Genomic DNA, 13,599 nt, shown 5'->3' with positions numbered 1-13,599 from the left:
TCCCTTCTGTCTTTCACATGGATTTCAGCTTTTCTTCTTGTATTCTTAAACATTTGGAAAGCCTTTGCTTTTCTTCTCTGGCTGCATTCAAAACTTACTTAACAAACCATATTTGTCCACACCTACTTGTTTTATACACTGTTCCAAACAGATCACTCATATCCTGAATTTGGAACACATTTTTTATAACCTCTGATTTCCCCTGTATGTCTCTGCTTATCAGTATATTGTCACTTTTGAATAATACCATTATTCTCTTGAAGCCCTGTTAAAATATAGTATTCTAGTCTTGCTCTAATTTCTTTTTATTTAGGCATGGTCTTTGTTCAGCAATCCAATCCTGCAAACATCGGGCTAATGCTTGCCTCTGTTTGTTACCCCATGTCCAAATTGATAGGGCAACTCCAACTTACTGATTTCAATGGGGCTTGCACTGTAAGATCAGTGCCTAAGTTTGTACTTACCTTCAGCTCTGTGAAAAGCATGAATAGTGAAAATACTGTTGTTTTTTTACCTTCTTCCACTATTTATATACATATATGATTTTGTTCTGTAGTCACACATGTCTACCTCCATAGTCTTAAAAAAGAAGAACTTCCTAGTATATATCCTGTAATCAAAACTTTTTTTCTGCCAGACATGTTGAACATGCCATTTGATGGCAGTGGATTTTGTGTGTGATGTGTAACATCTAGTTCCTATTCCAGTAAGTCGTTAATGGCAGGGGAAGAGGTGGTGCATTAATAGTTCTATTTAAAAGTAACACCTACTTATAGGAGAGAAAATAAATCTGTCTCATTCCTTAGCTGTACAGATCTAGAACAGAGGATACAACACGTGGCCATCTCATGATTTTTGTAGAAGATGGGGGCTGGATTAATGATTTTTTTTTAATCCTGAAATTGGCAATACTGAAAAATATTTATAGATCTCTGAATTATAAATGGTATTGTCAGAGTTTTGTGACTTGTATAAGTTGTTATTGTTAAAGATATTATTGCTAAAACTTTACATTTTATTATTAGCCATGTATCTTGTTTCCCTAACGTACTTAATGCTACTAGTTCATAAATTTGCCAGTGCATCAAAGTTAGTTATCGAGCCGATTAAATGTGTCAAAAACATTCATTGCTAATCCCAGCAAGCACCCTTATGATGATAAGTACTGGAACAGTGAATTATATTGACATTTTCAGAAAAACAAGGAAGCATGTTTACTAGAATTTGGAGTGCAACCAGCATGTGTTTCAAAACAAGTAGATCTTCAGCATAATGATCTTACTGAACAAAGTTGAGATTGTTCAACACTTCTACAGTTATTCATATCTTTATCACTAATTTCCTAGTAATAACCCAGTTCCCTGATTTTTATTGCGGGTCACATTGTCTCCTTATAGCTGCAGTACGTTGTAGTTTGCCACACTTTTCTAACATGCTCACTAGAAGGCATTGTTCTTCATGTAGTGACTAGTATTGAGGTGCACTGCACTTCACTGAGCATGCACAGGGAATCTCTCACATTGTTTAAGTGGGCATGTGTACTTTCCCAAGCTATTAGCTTGATAGCTCCAAACAGACACCAAGGGACACATTTTTAAATAGAGGCTCTAATACAGTGTCTGTAAAAATCACATTTACTCCTATTGACATGCATTTTCATATGCTAGTTGGATATTCAGAAATTTAATTACCCAGTTTGCATGTGAGAAGTAATGTTTTCTGCAGGGTAACAGATACACATGCAAAGTTTTGCAGACTCAGTTCTAGAGGCCTGCTAGCAAACTTAGCATAGTGTCTGAGGGGACTCGTTGCCTTACAGTTAACAGCCTAGTAAATCCTTTGAAAAAAGGTTTTGCCAAGTACAAGAAGGACCTTAGCTAGAGGAAAAACATGAAACAAAAGAAGAGATTACCTTGTTTCATCAACCAGCCTTCAAAACTTGTCTGGCATTCCATAGGCCTGGAGCCAACTAATCCATTTTTGACTCTCATGAAATTATGTGCTGGCTTTGCTCTCTTAAATTATGATTAAAACACTTCTGCAGATGGAAAACACATTAGTTTGAACTCTAAATTATCCCAGCCAGGGCTTTGTTAAGCCGGGCCTTAAAAACACCTAAGGATGGAGATTCCACCACCTCCCTAGGTAACCCATTCCAGTGCTTCACCACCCTCCTAGTGAAATAGTGTTTCCTAATATCCAACCTAGACCTCCCCCACTGCAACTTGAGACCATTGCTCCTTGTACTGTCATCTGCCGCCACTGAGAACAGCCTAGCTCCATTCTCTTTGGAACCCCCTTTCAGGTAGTTGAAGGCTGCTATCAAATCCGCCCTCACTCTTCTCTTCTGCAGACTAAATAAGTCCAGTTCCCTCAGCTTCTCCTCGTAAATCACATGCCCCAGCATCCTAATCATTTTTGTTGCCCTCTGCTGGACTCTCTCCAATTTGTCCACATCCTTTCTGTAGTGGGGGGCCCAAAATTGGATACAGTACTCCAGATGTGGCCTCACCAGTACCGAGTAGAGGGGAATAATCACTTCCCTTGATCTGTTGACCGTACTCCTATTAATGCAGCCCAATATGCTGTTAGCCTTCCTGGCAACAAGGGCACACTGTTGACATATCCAGCTTCTCGTCCACTGTAATCCCCAGGTCCTTTTCTGCAGAAATGCCACTTAGCCAGTTGGTCCCCAGCCTGTAGCAGTGCATGAGATTCGCCCATCCTGAGTGCAGGACTCTGCACTTGTCCTTGTTGAACCTCATCAGATTTCTTTTGACCCAATCCTACAATTTGTCTAGGTCACTCTGGACCCTATCCCTACCCTCCTAGCGTATCTACTTCTCCCCCTAGCTTAGTGTCATCCGTGAACTTGCTGAGGGTGCAACCCATCCCATCATCCAGATCATTAATGAAGATATTGAACAAAACCAGCACTAGGATAGACCCCTAGGGCACTCCGCTTGATACTGGCTGCCAACTAGACATCGAGCCATTGATCTCTTCCTGTTGAGCCCATCAATCAAGCCAGATTTCTAGCCACTTTATAGTCCATTCATCCAATCCATACATTTTAAACTTGCAAGAATAGTGTGGGAGACCATATCAAAAGCTTGGCTAAAGTCAAGATATATCACGTCCACTGGTTTCTCCATATCCACAGAGTCAGTTCTCTCATCATAGAAGGCAATCAGGTTGGTCAGGCATGACTTGCCCTTGGTGAATGCATGTTTACTGTTCCTGATCATACTTACTCCTCCAGTTATCGAGTATGCATTCCTGCCCTTCCCGATCGTACACAAGGTCCTGCTGAAGGTCAGAAGAGATGGCACATCAATGATCTTGATAGCACCAGTGTGGCTGTGTCAACACTGGCTCACTACCTTTCTAGATCTGTTGGTGGACACACTTATAATTCTGCCCCTTATCCCGGACTTGATCACTCAGGACCACGGTCACCTCCAGCATCCCAATCTGGAGTCTCTCCACCTCACAGCATGGAAACTCTGTGGCTAAATCCTTTGGAACTCTCATGCTCAGACTCTGTTGGGGGGGGGGGGGGCTCCTTGGCAGCAGGAAACCATCCACTAGAGCCACTTATTTGGCAAGTGGAAGAGATTCTTGATTTGGTCACTACGAAAGGGCTCTCAGCCTTTCCAGACATCAGTTCCCTCCATCTACTTACTACACCTGAAACAGCAAGGCCTGTTGGTGTCAATAAAGGTGCACCTGGCCGACATGTTGGCTTTCCCTCCCAGTTCAGCCGGCCGGTCAATTTTGGCTAACTCCATGGTTGGTTGCTTCTTCGAAGGACTAGATTGAGTGTACTGCCAAGTAAGGCAGCCAATCCCCCCATGGGATCTCAACCTGGTGCTCTCAAGGCTGATGGGCCCTCCTTTTGAGCCCCTAGCAACATGCTCTTGCCTCTACTTTTCCTGGAAAGTAGTGTTTTTGGTGGCTATAACTTCAGCCAGGAGGGTGTCTGAGCTTAAGGCCTTGAATTCTGAGCCCCCCCACACACACTATTTTTATAAGGACAAGGTTCAGTTGTGTCCACACCCAGCTTTTCTCTGAAAGGTAGATTTGCAATTTCACGCGAACCAGGACATATTCCTTCCAGTGTTCTTCCCTAAGCCACATGCTAGCAACTGGGAACGAATGCTCCACTCCCTGGATGTCAGTGTTGGCTTTTTATGTTGAACGGACAAAGCTGTTTTGGGAATTAACTCAACTCTTCGTTGCAATTGCAGAGCTAATAAAGGGGCTCCCTGTGTTGTCCCAAAAAATCTCCTCATGCATCACAGCCTGTATTAGGGCATGCTATGACCTGGCAAAGATACCTGTCCCCGCGCTGACGGCACACTTCGCAAGAGCACAGGCATCCTCAGCGGCATTCCTGGCACAAGTCGCCATCCATGATATATGCAGGGCAGACACATGGGTGTCGATTCATACATTTACATCACACTACGCCATTATGCAGCAGGCCAGAGGTGATGCAACATTTGGTAGAGTGGTGCTGCAGTCGGTGACCCACTGAACTCTGACCCCTCCTTCTAAGAGACGTTTGGGAATCAATCAGAGCCCCGGACCCTTTAAAGCGCCGTCGGAACCCTGCTGCTACCGCACTATATGCGAACCCATGTTATATCGGGTCGCGTTGTAGCGGGATAGAGGTGTACTAACATTTTGTTGCACTGTACCACAGTACTTGTAATGGATACAGCTCCAAATCTGTCAATGCTCAGTATTTTCTTTATTTCATGTTTCTCTCTTTTCCCTTATTACAATTTACATTAATTAAAAGTTGTAAACAAAAGAGAACTACTTCCCTGTAGCACACAAATTGGAGCTGTCATTCACAACTTTACAGGTATGCTGCTGAATTTCCTTGCCAGCATCTATTTAGGCTGATTTATAGGAGGAGCAGTAGTGATACCTATAGTTAAGGTGGGGTCTAACATTTTCCATTTTAACCTATTTTCAGTTGTGTAACTTTCACTGAAATTATTCAGTGCTTGGTCTCTGCCTCAAATTGTTGTTTCAAGTTTTGAGCAGATCTGTTGCAACTGTGTCTGAGAATGGGACTGGTGAAAAATAGATCATTGTGCTTGTGTTTAAACACATTTCCTACCATATTTTTGAACCATTCTAACACCTCGGAGGATTTGGGAGGAGGGGGGTTGTGTAAAGTTGAAATTTGTCAAGGATCTAGTTATAACATCAAAGTAGTACCTTTTGCTATCCCGGTGAAATTTTGTTCAAATTAGAGTGAGTTATATGCAGCAGGAAAATCACCATTTGTACATGCTCCATAGAATTAATTTTCTGAGTATTCCAGCTGCACTCAGAGTGCTCCCGGGCCCCATTGATGTGATCATGTAAGTAAAAACTGTAGCATAATGTAGACACACAAGGTGGTAGAATTAAAGTTGCACAAGGCAGCTTTCCTTGGCATTTCTTAACTTTTAAGTGCTTGACTTTGCAACATTCTTTTAACAGTTTTTAATTTTATTATTTTTATGGAAGCTGATAAAAGTATTATCACATGCTGCCATTTTGTCATTCAGGCTGGGGCATAGAACACAAAGATTGATAGTGGAGAGCAACAACGCTGGCTTTTCAAAAGGCTTTCAAATAATGTTACTATATGTATAGGCATTCTTTAAAAGCCTTTTGAAGAGTAATTTTCCCCTGGAGGTGCACTAGTGAGCAACAATGTACTATACCAAAAATGGGACAGCATCTGTAAAAGACTTTTAAATGTTGCTCTTTTTCTTACCCACTTTATTCTTGAAATACAAACAAAAAAACAAAAAAACCCTAATCCTTATACTTATTTTATTTTATTTGCTTGAGATGTATTTTATTTTCAGGGTGTGTATTGAGATGTGGGTGATTGTAACTGGCTACATATGTATTGTGCTATTGTCAAATGTTAGTTTAAAGAATCCTAAAGAATAAATGAACAGCATCCTGGATTTAGTTACTGGTTTAGTTTCGTCTGGCTGGTTCTGTATTTTTTAGCCCTTTCAGTATTCCAGTGGCTGAGTTGTTGAATGTCTCTAGGTTTTCCTATAGCTGGGCAGTCCCTTCTCAACCCTCTCTCCCCTCCCCAAATGTGTTGTGGGTTAAATACATCAGTAAAGTTCATATTAGGTATAGGGTTATCTGGGGATGTTGTATGTGATTCACTTGTATCTAAGGAAGGTATGTTTTTGAAGCCTAAACAGACAGTGCCCCCTCCCCCCCCCCCATTCTTGTTTGTAGCAGGAATTACTTTATTGCCTTGAGACTAGAGCTGGTCGAAATTGGAATTTCTGCTTCATGGGAGATTCTGATCTTTCAGCATTTGTTTTCAACTGAGTCAGACCAAAACCAAAAAAAGTCTAAATTTCTCATTTCCTGTGAAACAAAATGTACATAAATAATGCATTTTGGATTGGACAGAATTCTCCATTTTGAAAGGTTTTATTTTGATTTTGACTTTGTTTCTTTATTGTAATGTAATATAAAATAAATTTCTTAATGAAAAGTTGTTTTAAAAGCAAAAAAATGAAAACATTGCCTTCTGATAAGGTTGAAACAGTTGTATACAGTACAGTTGTAGCCGTGTTGGTCCCAGGATATTAGAGAGACATGGTGTGTGACCAATAAAAGATATTACCTCACCCACTTTGTCTCTCTACGATTGAAACAGAATATTTCAACCTTATCAGAATGCCTTGTTCGTTTTTTTTCAAAATGAAATTTAATTAAAATCAACTTGGAAAGTTGATTTCAATGAAATGGCATTTTCTCACAAAATGTTACATTGGAAAATTTAAAACCAGAAGTCAGAATTCCTGGAATTCTCTGTCCACATGTGGAATCTGCATGCCCAGAAATTCAGGTAGTGGCATGTTACCAAACCAAAGAAGCTGCCAAAATGCTAACTAAACAGAGTTGATTTTTTTCTTTCAGAACTTTTTTCTTAGGAATTAATTTCTTCTTCTTTTTTTTTTTTAAAGAAACAGTGTATTTTTGTGGAAAGTTTAATTTCTGAAATTTTCTTAATATTTTTCTAATGAGAAAAAAAGAAAACAAACAAAAAAAGCTTTTTTTCAAAACTGAAAGCTTTTTAAACCCTCTCCCCCTCTTCCTTTCATAATATTTTAAGCCAGGCTTATGTTTTTTTTGGATTCTGGAGGTTGGGAGTACTGTTCCTGCTATTTTTCCAACTCCTTTCATACACATGCCCAGCACTTTAAATATTCCATTTTATCTCTTCTCAGTTGTCATGGCATAGGAGTTTGGAGTGGATGGGCGAGACAAGGGTGTAACACACTAGATCGTGGGCCATTAAGAAGGGTGAGGAAAAGATTGCTAATTGAACGATTTTGCACTGGATTTGAGATTTGGCCATCAGTGTTCCCATTTTTTTTAGAAAATATCTTCCTCCCAACCCACATTCCTGCCCTTTCCCCCAAGTTTGCTGGTTTAGACTAAGTAGCCTCAGTGAAACAGTGATGCATGTAACCTAACAGGCGAGCAGGTTCTTTCACAGTATTCTTTTCAGCACAAATTCTGACCTAGTTATACTCACATGGGGCCTTTTTAAACATGACTAATTAAAATTTACTTTTTTTTTTTAAAGGAACGCACTACGTGAAAAACCTCGAGTCAGAATGATCGCTACCTAGACATCTGCAGCTACAGGAACTATTAGCAAGTAGATACTGCATTATTTTGCTCTTCATAAGTATTTATTTAAAAATTAACAATATTTTTGCAGTCATATCTGTTTAATTGTGAAATGGTGCTTGGCAGTGCTTGATAAACATTATCATTTTAATATTTAAACAGAGGGGAGAAAACATTAATGATTAATTTTAATAAAAGAATTGATAACATCATTTTAGTGCTATATAATATATGACGTGTCTCTTTCTGTGTTGCAGGATGTTAAGTTTCAACTTCTTTCAAGACATCGCTGCTTATTTTAATCTTAATTTTACTCTTTCTTACTATTTAAACCCAGTTAAATCCACTGAAGTCATTGGAGCTATTCCCAGGTTTATATCTGTATAACTGAGAGTAAATTTTTTCTCTGTATCAATTACTATTTCTCAGATCAGATCTGAGAAGACACATTTTGTGGAAGAGAGTAAGAAATATCTTTAAGTACATAAATACCAACAGGATCACCTCTGAAATGCCCACAAATGCTCATTTTGCAATGATATGCTTTTTTCACTTGGCTAGTAAACATTAAATATATTTTGAAAGGTTAAGCTTTAATAAATCTCAGTGCAGACAAACACTACCAACATACTAAAAGGGTTTGCTTTATTTTTATCATTACTTCATGACATTTTCAAGGAGTGAAATATGAGGGATTATTAGAGAACATATGACATTTAGATGAGTAGGAATAAGTGAATTAGGAAACTACCGCATTGAACAATAAGCAAGAATATGTGACAGTTTGTCAGAAAAACCTTTTCAATTATCTTTATTGGATCCTGGTAATATGTTTAGACTTATTTTTCATGCAGTTATATTTTTTTTCTTTCTGAAATGTGATCTGTGTGCTGTGATAATTATCTAAGTGGCAGCATCGGTATGTCTTTACCTCATCTTAAAGTTTTTAATTTTCAAAAACTTGAAGAATTTGTAGAATTAGCCCAAGGATGAATTTGGCCAAATAGCTGTAGTTCAAATGTCCTGTAATCCAAACTGTGAAAAATGGGTGATCTAAGAAAATATGATAAAGTTTTGTACTCAAACATAAACTCTAGATACAGTGGAAACTTTTGTGTCAGATGACAAAATATACATACTGCATTTTTAGTATTAAAGTTGTTCAACACACCTTGTTTCGCAAAGGGAATTCCTCTAGTGGTAAACTTCTATATAGGCTTGAAAAATCAGATTAACTTTGGAAACATGTCTTGGCTTATTTATACAGCAATTTTAATGACGGCTATATAAAAAGACTGGGCCAGATTCTCAACTGTTGTAAATCGGCTTAGCCTACTGCAGTTAATGAAGTTCTCCTGATTTATGCTAGTTTGTTGAACCAGTTTCATGTCTATGAAATGTAACTGAAGCTGTATAATCTACTCCCAGTGAGGTACTTCCTTTTTTTTTAAATAAAACATTAAGTTCTCCTAATTCCATGCCTGGACTTTTTAGTTAGGCTCCACCAACAAGTCAGATGTCCTGTATTGAGGGAACTGCTGCCACCATCATCACACTTCATAGTTAGGCCTTGCCCAGAGAACCTGACATCAGGATGAAAATCTGGCTCCACTAAAGTCAATAGCATTGGGTAACTCCACTTAATTCAGGAGAGTGAACAGCCTGTTGGATATAGTTAACTCCACTCGTATCTCAGTGTAAGTTAGGCAATATCTGACCCTGTATTGCTCTTAGCAGAACTTTGACAGTTGCTTTTGCAATTGAGAATGGAATTGCATTTTTAGGCTTGCCTATCAACACTTAGACGATATGGCCACACTTTACACTGCTTTGCACCTTATGGACCTGATTCTCCATTGCATTACTTCAGGTTTAGATTGATGTAACTCCAATGGCTAGAACAAGCCTAAAACTGGAGTAATTCATCTGTGAATCAGGCCCAGAGCTGTCATTACATTTATGCAAAGTGGATGTAAAACACTAACATCCTGCTTATCCCTTTTTCATTCATTTTGCACAAGAGTAAATGACTACACACAAAGTGTGAGGCAGTGCGTAATCAAGCCTGCTATTCCTCAGCCTTAGGGCAAGATCTAACAGAGCTAGGGCAATTTGCACCAGCTACGCTGAGCTTATCAAGAGTTTTTGTATAAGCTAGTCTGTTTAATATGCAGAACATGATAGTTCATTTTATGAAGCAATACAAATTCAACCTGCAACCTTTGCTGGCACTCCCTCCCCCCCCCACCTTCCCTAGGGGCCGAAGGGACGTGGTGCCGGACGCTTCCGGGAGCAGCCAGGGCAGGCAGGCAGCCTGCCTTAGCCCCATGGCGCCACAAGGGTGCCAATCCCACAGGCTGGATACAAAGCCCTGATGGGCTGGATCCGGCCTGCGGGCCATAGTTTGCCCATCCCTGCTCTACACTGTAACTTGTAGGGGGTGGGTGTGTGGGTGTGGGTGTGTTTGTGTGTGACTTTTTATCAAAATACATCTAAAGAAATATTGATGACTGTGTATTATGTGAAATATAAATGTACTATTAGACATGTGTAGGACCCTTCCAAATTCATGGTCCATTTTTGTCAATTTCACAGTTGTAGGATTTTAAAAATCATAAATTTCATGATTTCAACTATTTAAATCTGAAATTTCATGGTGTTATAACTGTAAGGGTTCTGACCCAAAAAGGAGTTGTGGGGAGGTTGCAAGGTTATTGTGGGGGGTTGCGGTACTGTTACCCTTACTTCTGCGCTGCTGGTGACTGCTCTGCCTTCAGATCTGGACAGCTGGAGAAAGGTAGCTGCTGGCCAGGAGCCCAGCTCTGAAGTTAGAGCCACCATCAGTAGTTGCACAGAAGTAAGGATGGCACGGGATGGTATTACCACCATTTTTTCTGCACTGCTGCCTGCAGAGCTGAGCCCTCAGTCAGCAGCTGCCACTCTCCAGTTGCCCAGTTCTGAAGGCAGCAGCACAGAAGTAAGAGTGGAATTGTACGGTATTGCCACCCTTACTTCTGTGCCGCTGCTGGCAGAGTGCTGATTTCAGAGCTAGGCACCCAGCTAACAGCCACCACTCTCCTGCCGCCCAGATCTGAAGGCAGCACAGAAGTAAGGGTGGCAATACTGTGAACCCCCTAAAATAACCTTTCGTGGGTGAATACCCACTTCTTCGGATGCAAGCAGTGGAAATTTCCAGGGACAGGTGTGTATATATAAGCAAGCAAGAAGCAAGCTGGAGATAACGAGGTTAGATCAATCAGGGAGGATGGGGCCCTGTTCCAGCAGCTGAGGTGTGAAAGCCAAGGGAGGAGAAACTGGTTCTGTAATTGGCAAGCCATTCACAGTCTTTGTTTAGTCCTAAGCTGATGGTGATAAATTTGCAGATGAATTGGAGCTCAGCAGTTTCTCTTTGAAGTCTGGTTCTAAAGTTTTTTTGTTGTAAGATGGCCACCTTAACATCTGCTATTGTGTGGCCAGGGAGGTTGAAGTGTTCTCCTACAGGTTTTTGTATATTGCCATTCCTAATGTCTGATTTGTGTCCATTTATCCTTTTCCTTAGAGACTGTCCAGTTTGGCCGATGTACATAGCAGAGGGGCATTGCTGGCATATGATGGCATATATTACATTGGTGGACGTGCAGGTGAATGAACCGGTGATGGTGTGGCTGATCTGGTTAGGTCCTGTGATGGTGTTGCTGGTGTAGATATGTGGGCAGAGTTGGCCCCATCCTCCCTGATTGATCTAACCTCGTTATCTCCAGCTTGCTTCTTGCTTGCTTATATATACACACCTGTCCCTGGAAATTTCCACTGCTTGCATCCGAAGAAGTGGGTATTCACCCACGAAAGCTCATGCTGCAAAACTTCTGTTAGTCTATAAGGTGCCACAGGATTCTTTGCTGCTTCTACAGAACCAGACTAACACAGCTACCCCTCTGATACTAAAATAACCTTGTGATCCCCTTGCAACTCCCTTTTGGGTTAGGATCCATTTTGAGAAATGCTGGTCTCCTCCATGAAATCTGTATAGTATAGGGTAAAACACTCAAGAGCGACACAGTTATTCTGACTGAACTCCCAGTGTAGAGAGCAATGTATTGATGGGAGGGCTTCTAGCTACTGCCTCTCAGGGAGGTGGAATACCTATACCCAACAGGAGAAGCTCTCCCATGCTGTGAATGTAGACAAGCACTCAGTACAGTAGAACCTCAGAGTTACGGACACCTCAGGAATGGAAGTTGTCCATAACTCTGAAATGTTCGTGACTCTGAACATAACGCAGCTCTGATTCCAGCAGTTAACACTCCGGGCCAGGTTCTGGAGGCAGCTAGGCAGCTTCCTTGCAGGGTGGAAGGGGGGATGGTGGTGAAAACAGTGCAACCCCAGGGGTGGGCAGGAGAACAGTACCACCCCACCCCCGGTCTGTGGAGAGGAGATGAAAACAGCACTTGTGGCTTACAGGAAAGCAGCCAGGATCTAATGCTGTTCCTGCGCCGTCTGCCTTGGACTGGCAGCAGGGGCTCACAGCTTTGCCTGCAAAGCTCAGCATCTTCAATTCCTAGTTGTAAGTGGGTGCCCTGGGGTAGCCCAGATGCGCCTACCATTAAGATGCAGTATAGGCCCCGTACAGTTTTTGGTGTCTCTGCTGCTGCCTGATTGGTTACTTTTCACCTGGTGTCCAGTTGACTGGTCAGTCCGTAATTCTGGTGTTCCTGTCTTTGAGGTTCTACTGTATTATGAGATCAACTGCTTTTCACCATAAAGGGGCCTTGAAGGGGAATCAAACTTTGATTTAGGCCCTTTTTTGTTGCTTGATAAAAGAAGGCCTGACTGTTTGTTTTCCACTTCCTACCGAAAAAACAAAACAAAAAAACCCTGCATATTTTAATATTGCGTATTCACATCTTGTCTATAGTGTGTTTAGCAGACAAATATCACCACTTACTTCAAGCAAGTAAAACACAACACATGAGGATGTGCTTTTTATTTAGAATTTTTATTACACTCTATTAAAACAATATATACATTTTAAAATGTATGGTTACTTGCAAAATTAGAGCTGATCCAATTTCAGATTTTGAACAACTTCCTACATTTTGATGTGGATTGGTGTGTAGTATTAATTATACATAAATGAGCCAATGTATTATGCCAGTCTTGGATTCTGATGACATATTGTTAGTTTATCAGAGATAGAGTCAAACTTTTATAGTAACCTCAACCACACTTGTAAGTTTGCACTCAGTTGTATACACACAATATTTTTATCTATTCAAAACCCCAAATCTGCACTCCAAATATTTGCACATGCCATATGAGTGGATGTGTGTAAATGCACAAGCTTGGAGGAGGGATTGCACTTCAGAATTATGGATATACATTTAAAGGCTACTTACGTGCATATAACAATGTGTAGGCCTATTTTGTGTAATTTTTTAAAAATTGCTGAAATGGTGCCATAGGAGGTTAGCTGTAGCACACTTCAAGGGATCTCCCAACAAGCTGAAAAAATTTCATACATTGATTTGTTAAACTGATTGTTTCAAAACTGTCCCTTTAAAAAGGAAAGAAATAATTAAAGCAAGTTTGAGGGAACAATTTGTTCCATAAGTCAGTCGGGATTTCTACTTCATAGATCAGAATGGCATTTATAGTAGCTGAATTTAAATCCAGAAGACAGTTATTTTGTTTGATGCATTCCATCTTGTCTATATCATAAAAGATAAGTGTGTGACAATTAAATGCTTTTATTATAATTCTGTCTATTATAGATGATCATGAATCTCACAATTCTAGTTCAATAAATCCCATGGCGATCTTGGTCGATGGGAATTTTCAAACTTAATACACTTCTTTATTTTTAGAGGGTATGTGTACGTATATCTGTGCTTTGACGCCTAACTAATCTGAACTAGA

At 40.3% G+C, this 13,599-nt stretch overlaps 1 protein-coding gene across 16 annotated transcripts in view; it reads left to right on the top strand.

The window, feature by feature from the left end:
- Window positions 1-13,599, top strand: part of LRRC7 (leucine rich repeat containing 7) — a 345,675-nt gene that overhangs the window by 81,825 nt on the left and 250,251 nt on the right. For 15 of the 16 annotated variants that reach the window (XR_005583710.1, XM_039484896.1, XM_039484891.1 and 12 more), the window contains exon 2: window positions 7,637-7,711. Coding sequence is in view for 14 of the 16 variants with exons in the window: in XM_039484896.1 (XP_039340830.1) it covers window position 7,711 (1 nt within the window). In the remaining 2 variants the exon portion in view is untranslated. Of the gene's footprint in view, window positions 1-7,313; window positions 7,351-7,636; window positions 7,712-13,599 lie in introns of those variants that run through there. The other variant, XM_039484894.1, reaches the window with a different exon arrangement.

This window comes from Mauremys reevesii, linkage group 8 (genome assembly GCF_016161935.1).
Source record: "Mauremys reevesii isolate NIE-2019 linkage group 8, ASM1616193v1, whole genome shotgun sequence".
In the NCBI taxonomy this organism is placed as follows: Eukaryota; Metazoa; Chordata; order Testudines; family Geoemydidae; genus Mauremys; species Mauremys reevesii.
The sequence above is the reverse complement of the archived record's forward strand: the minus strand, read 5'-3'. Positions and strand labels throughout refer to the sequence as shown.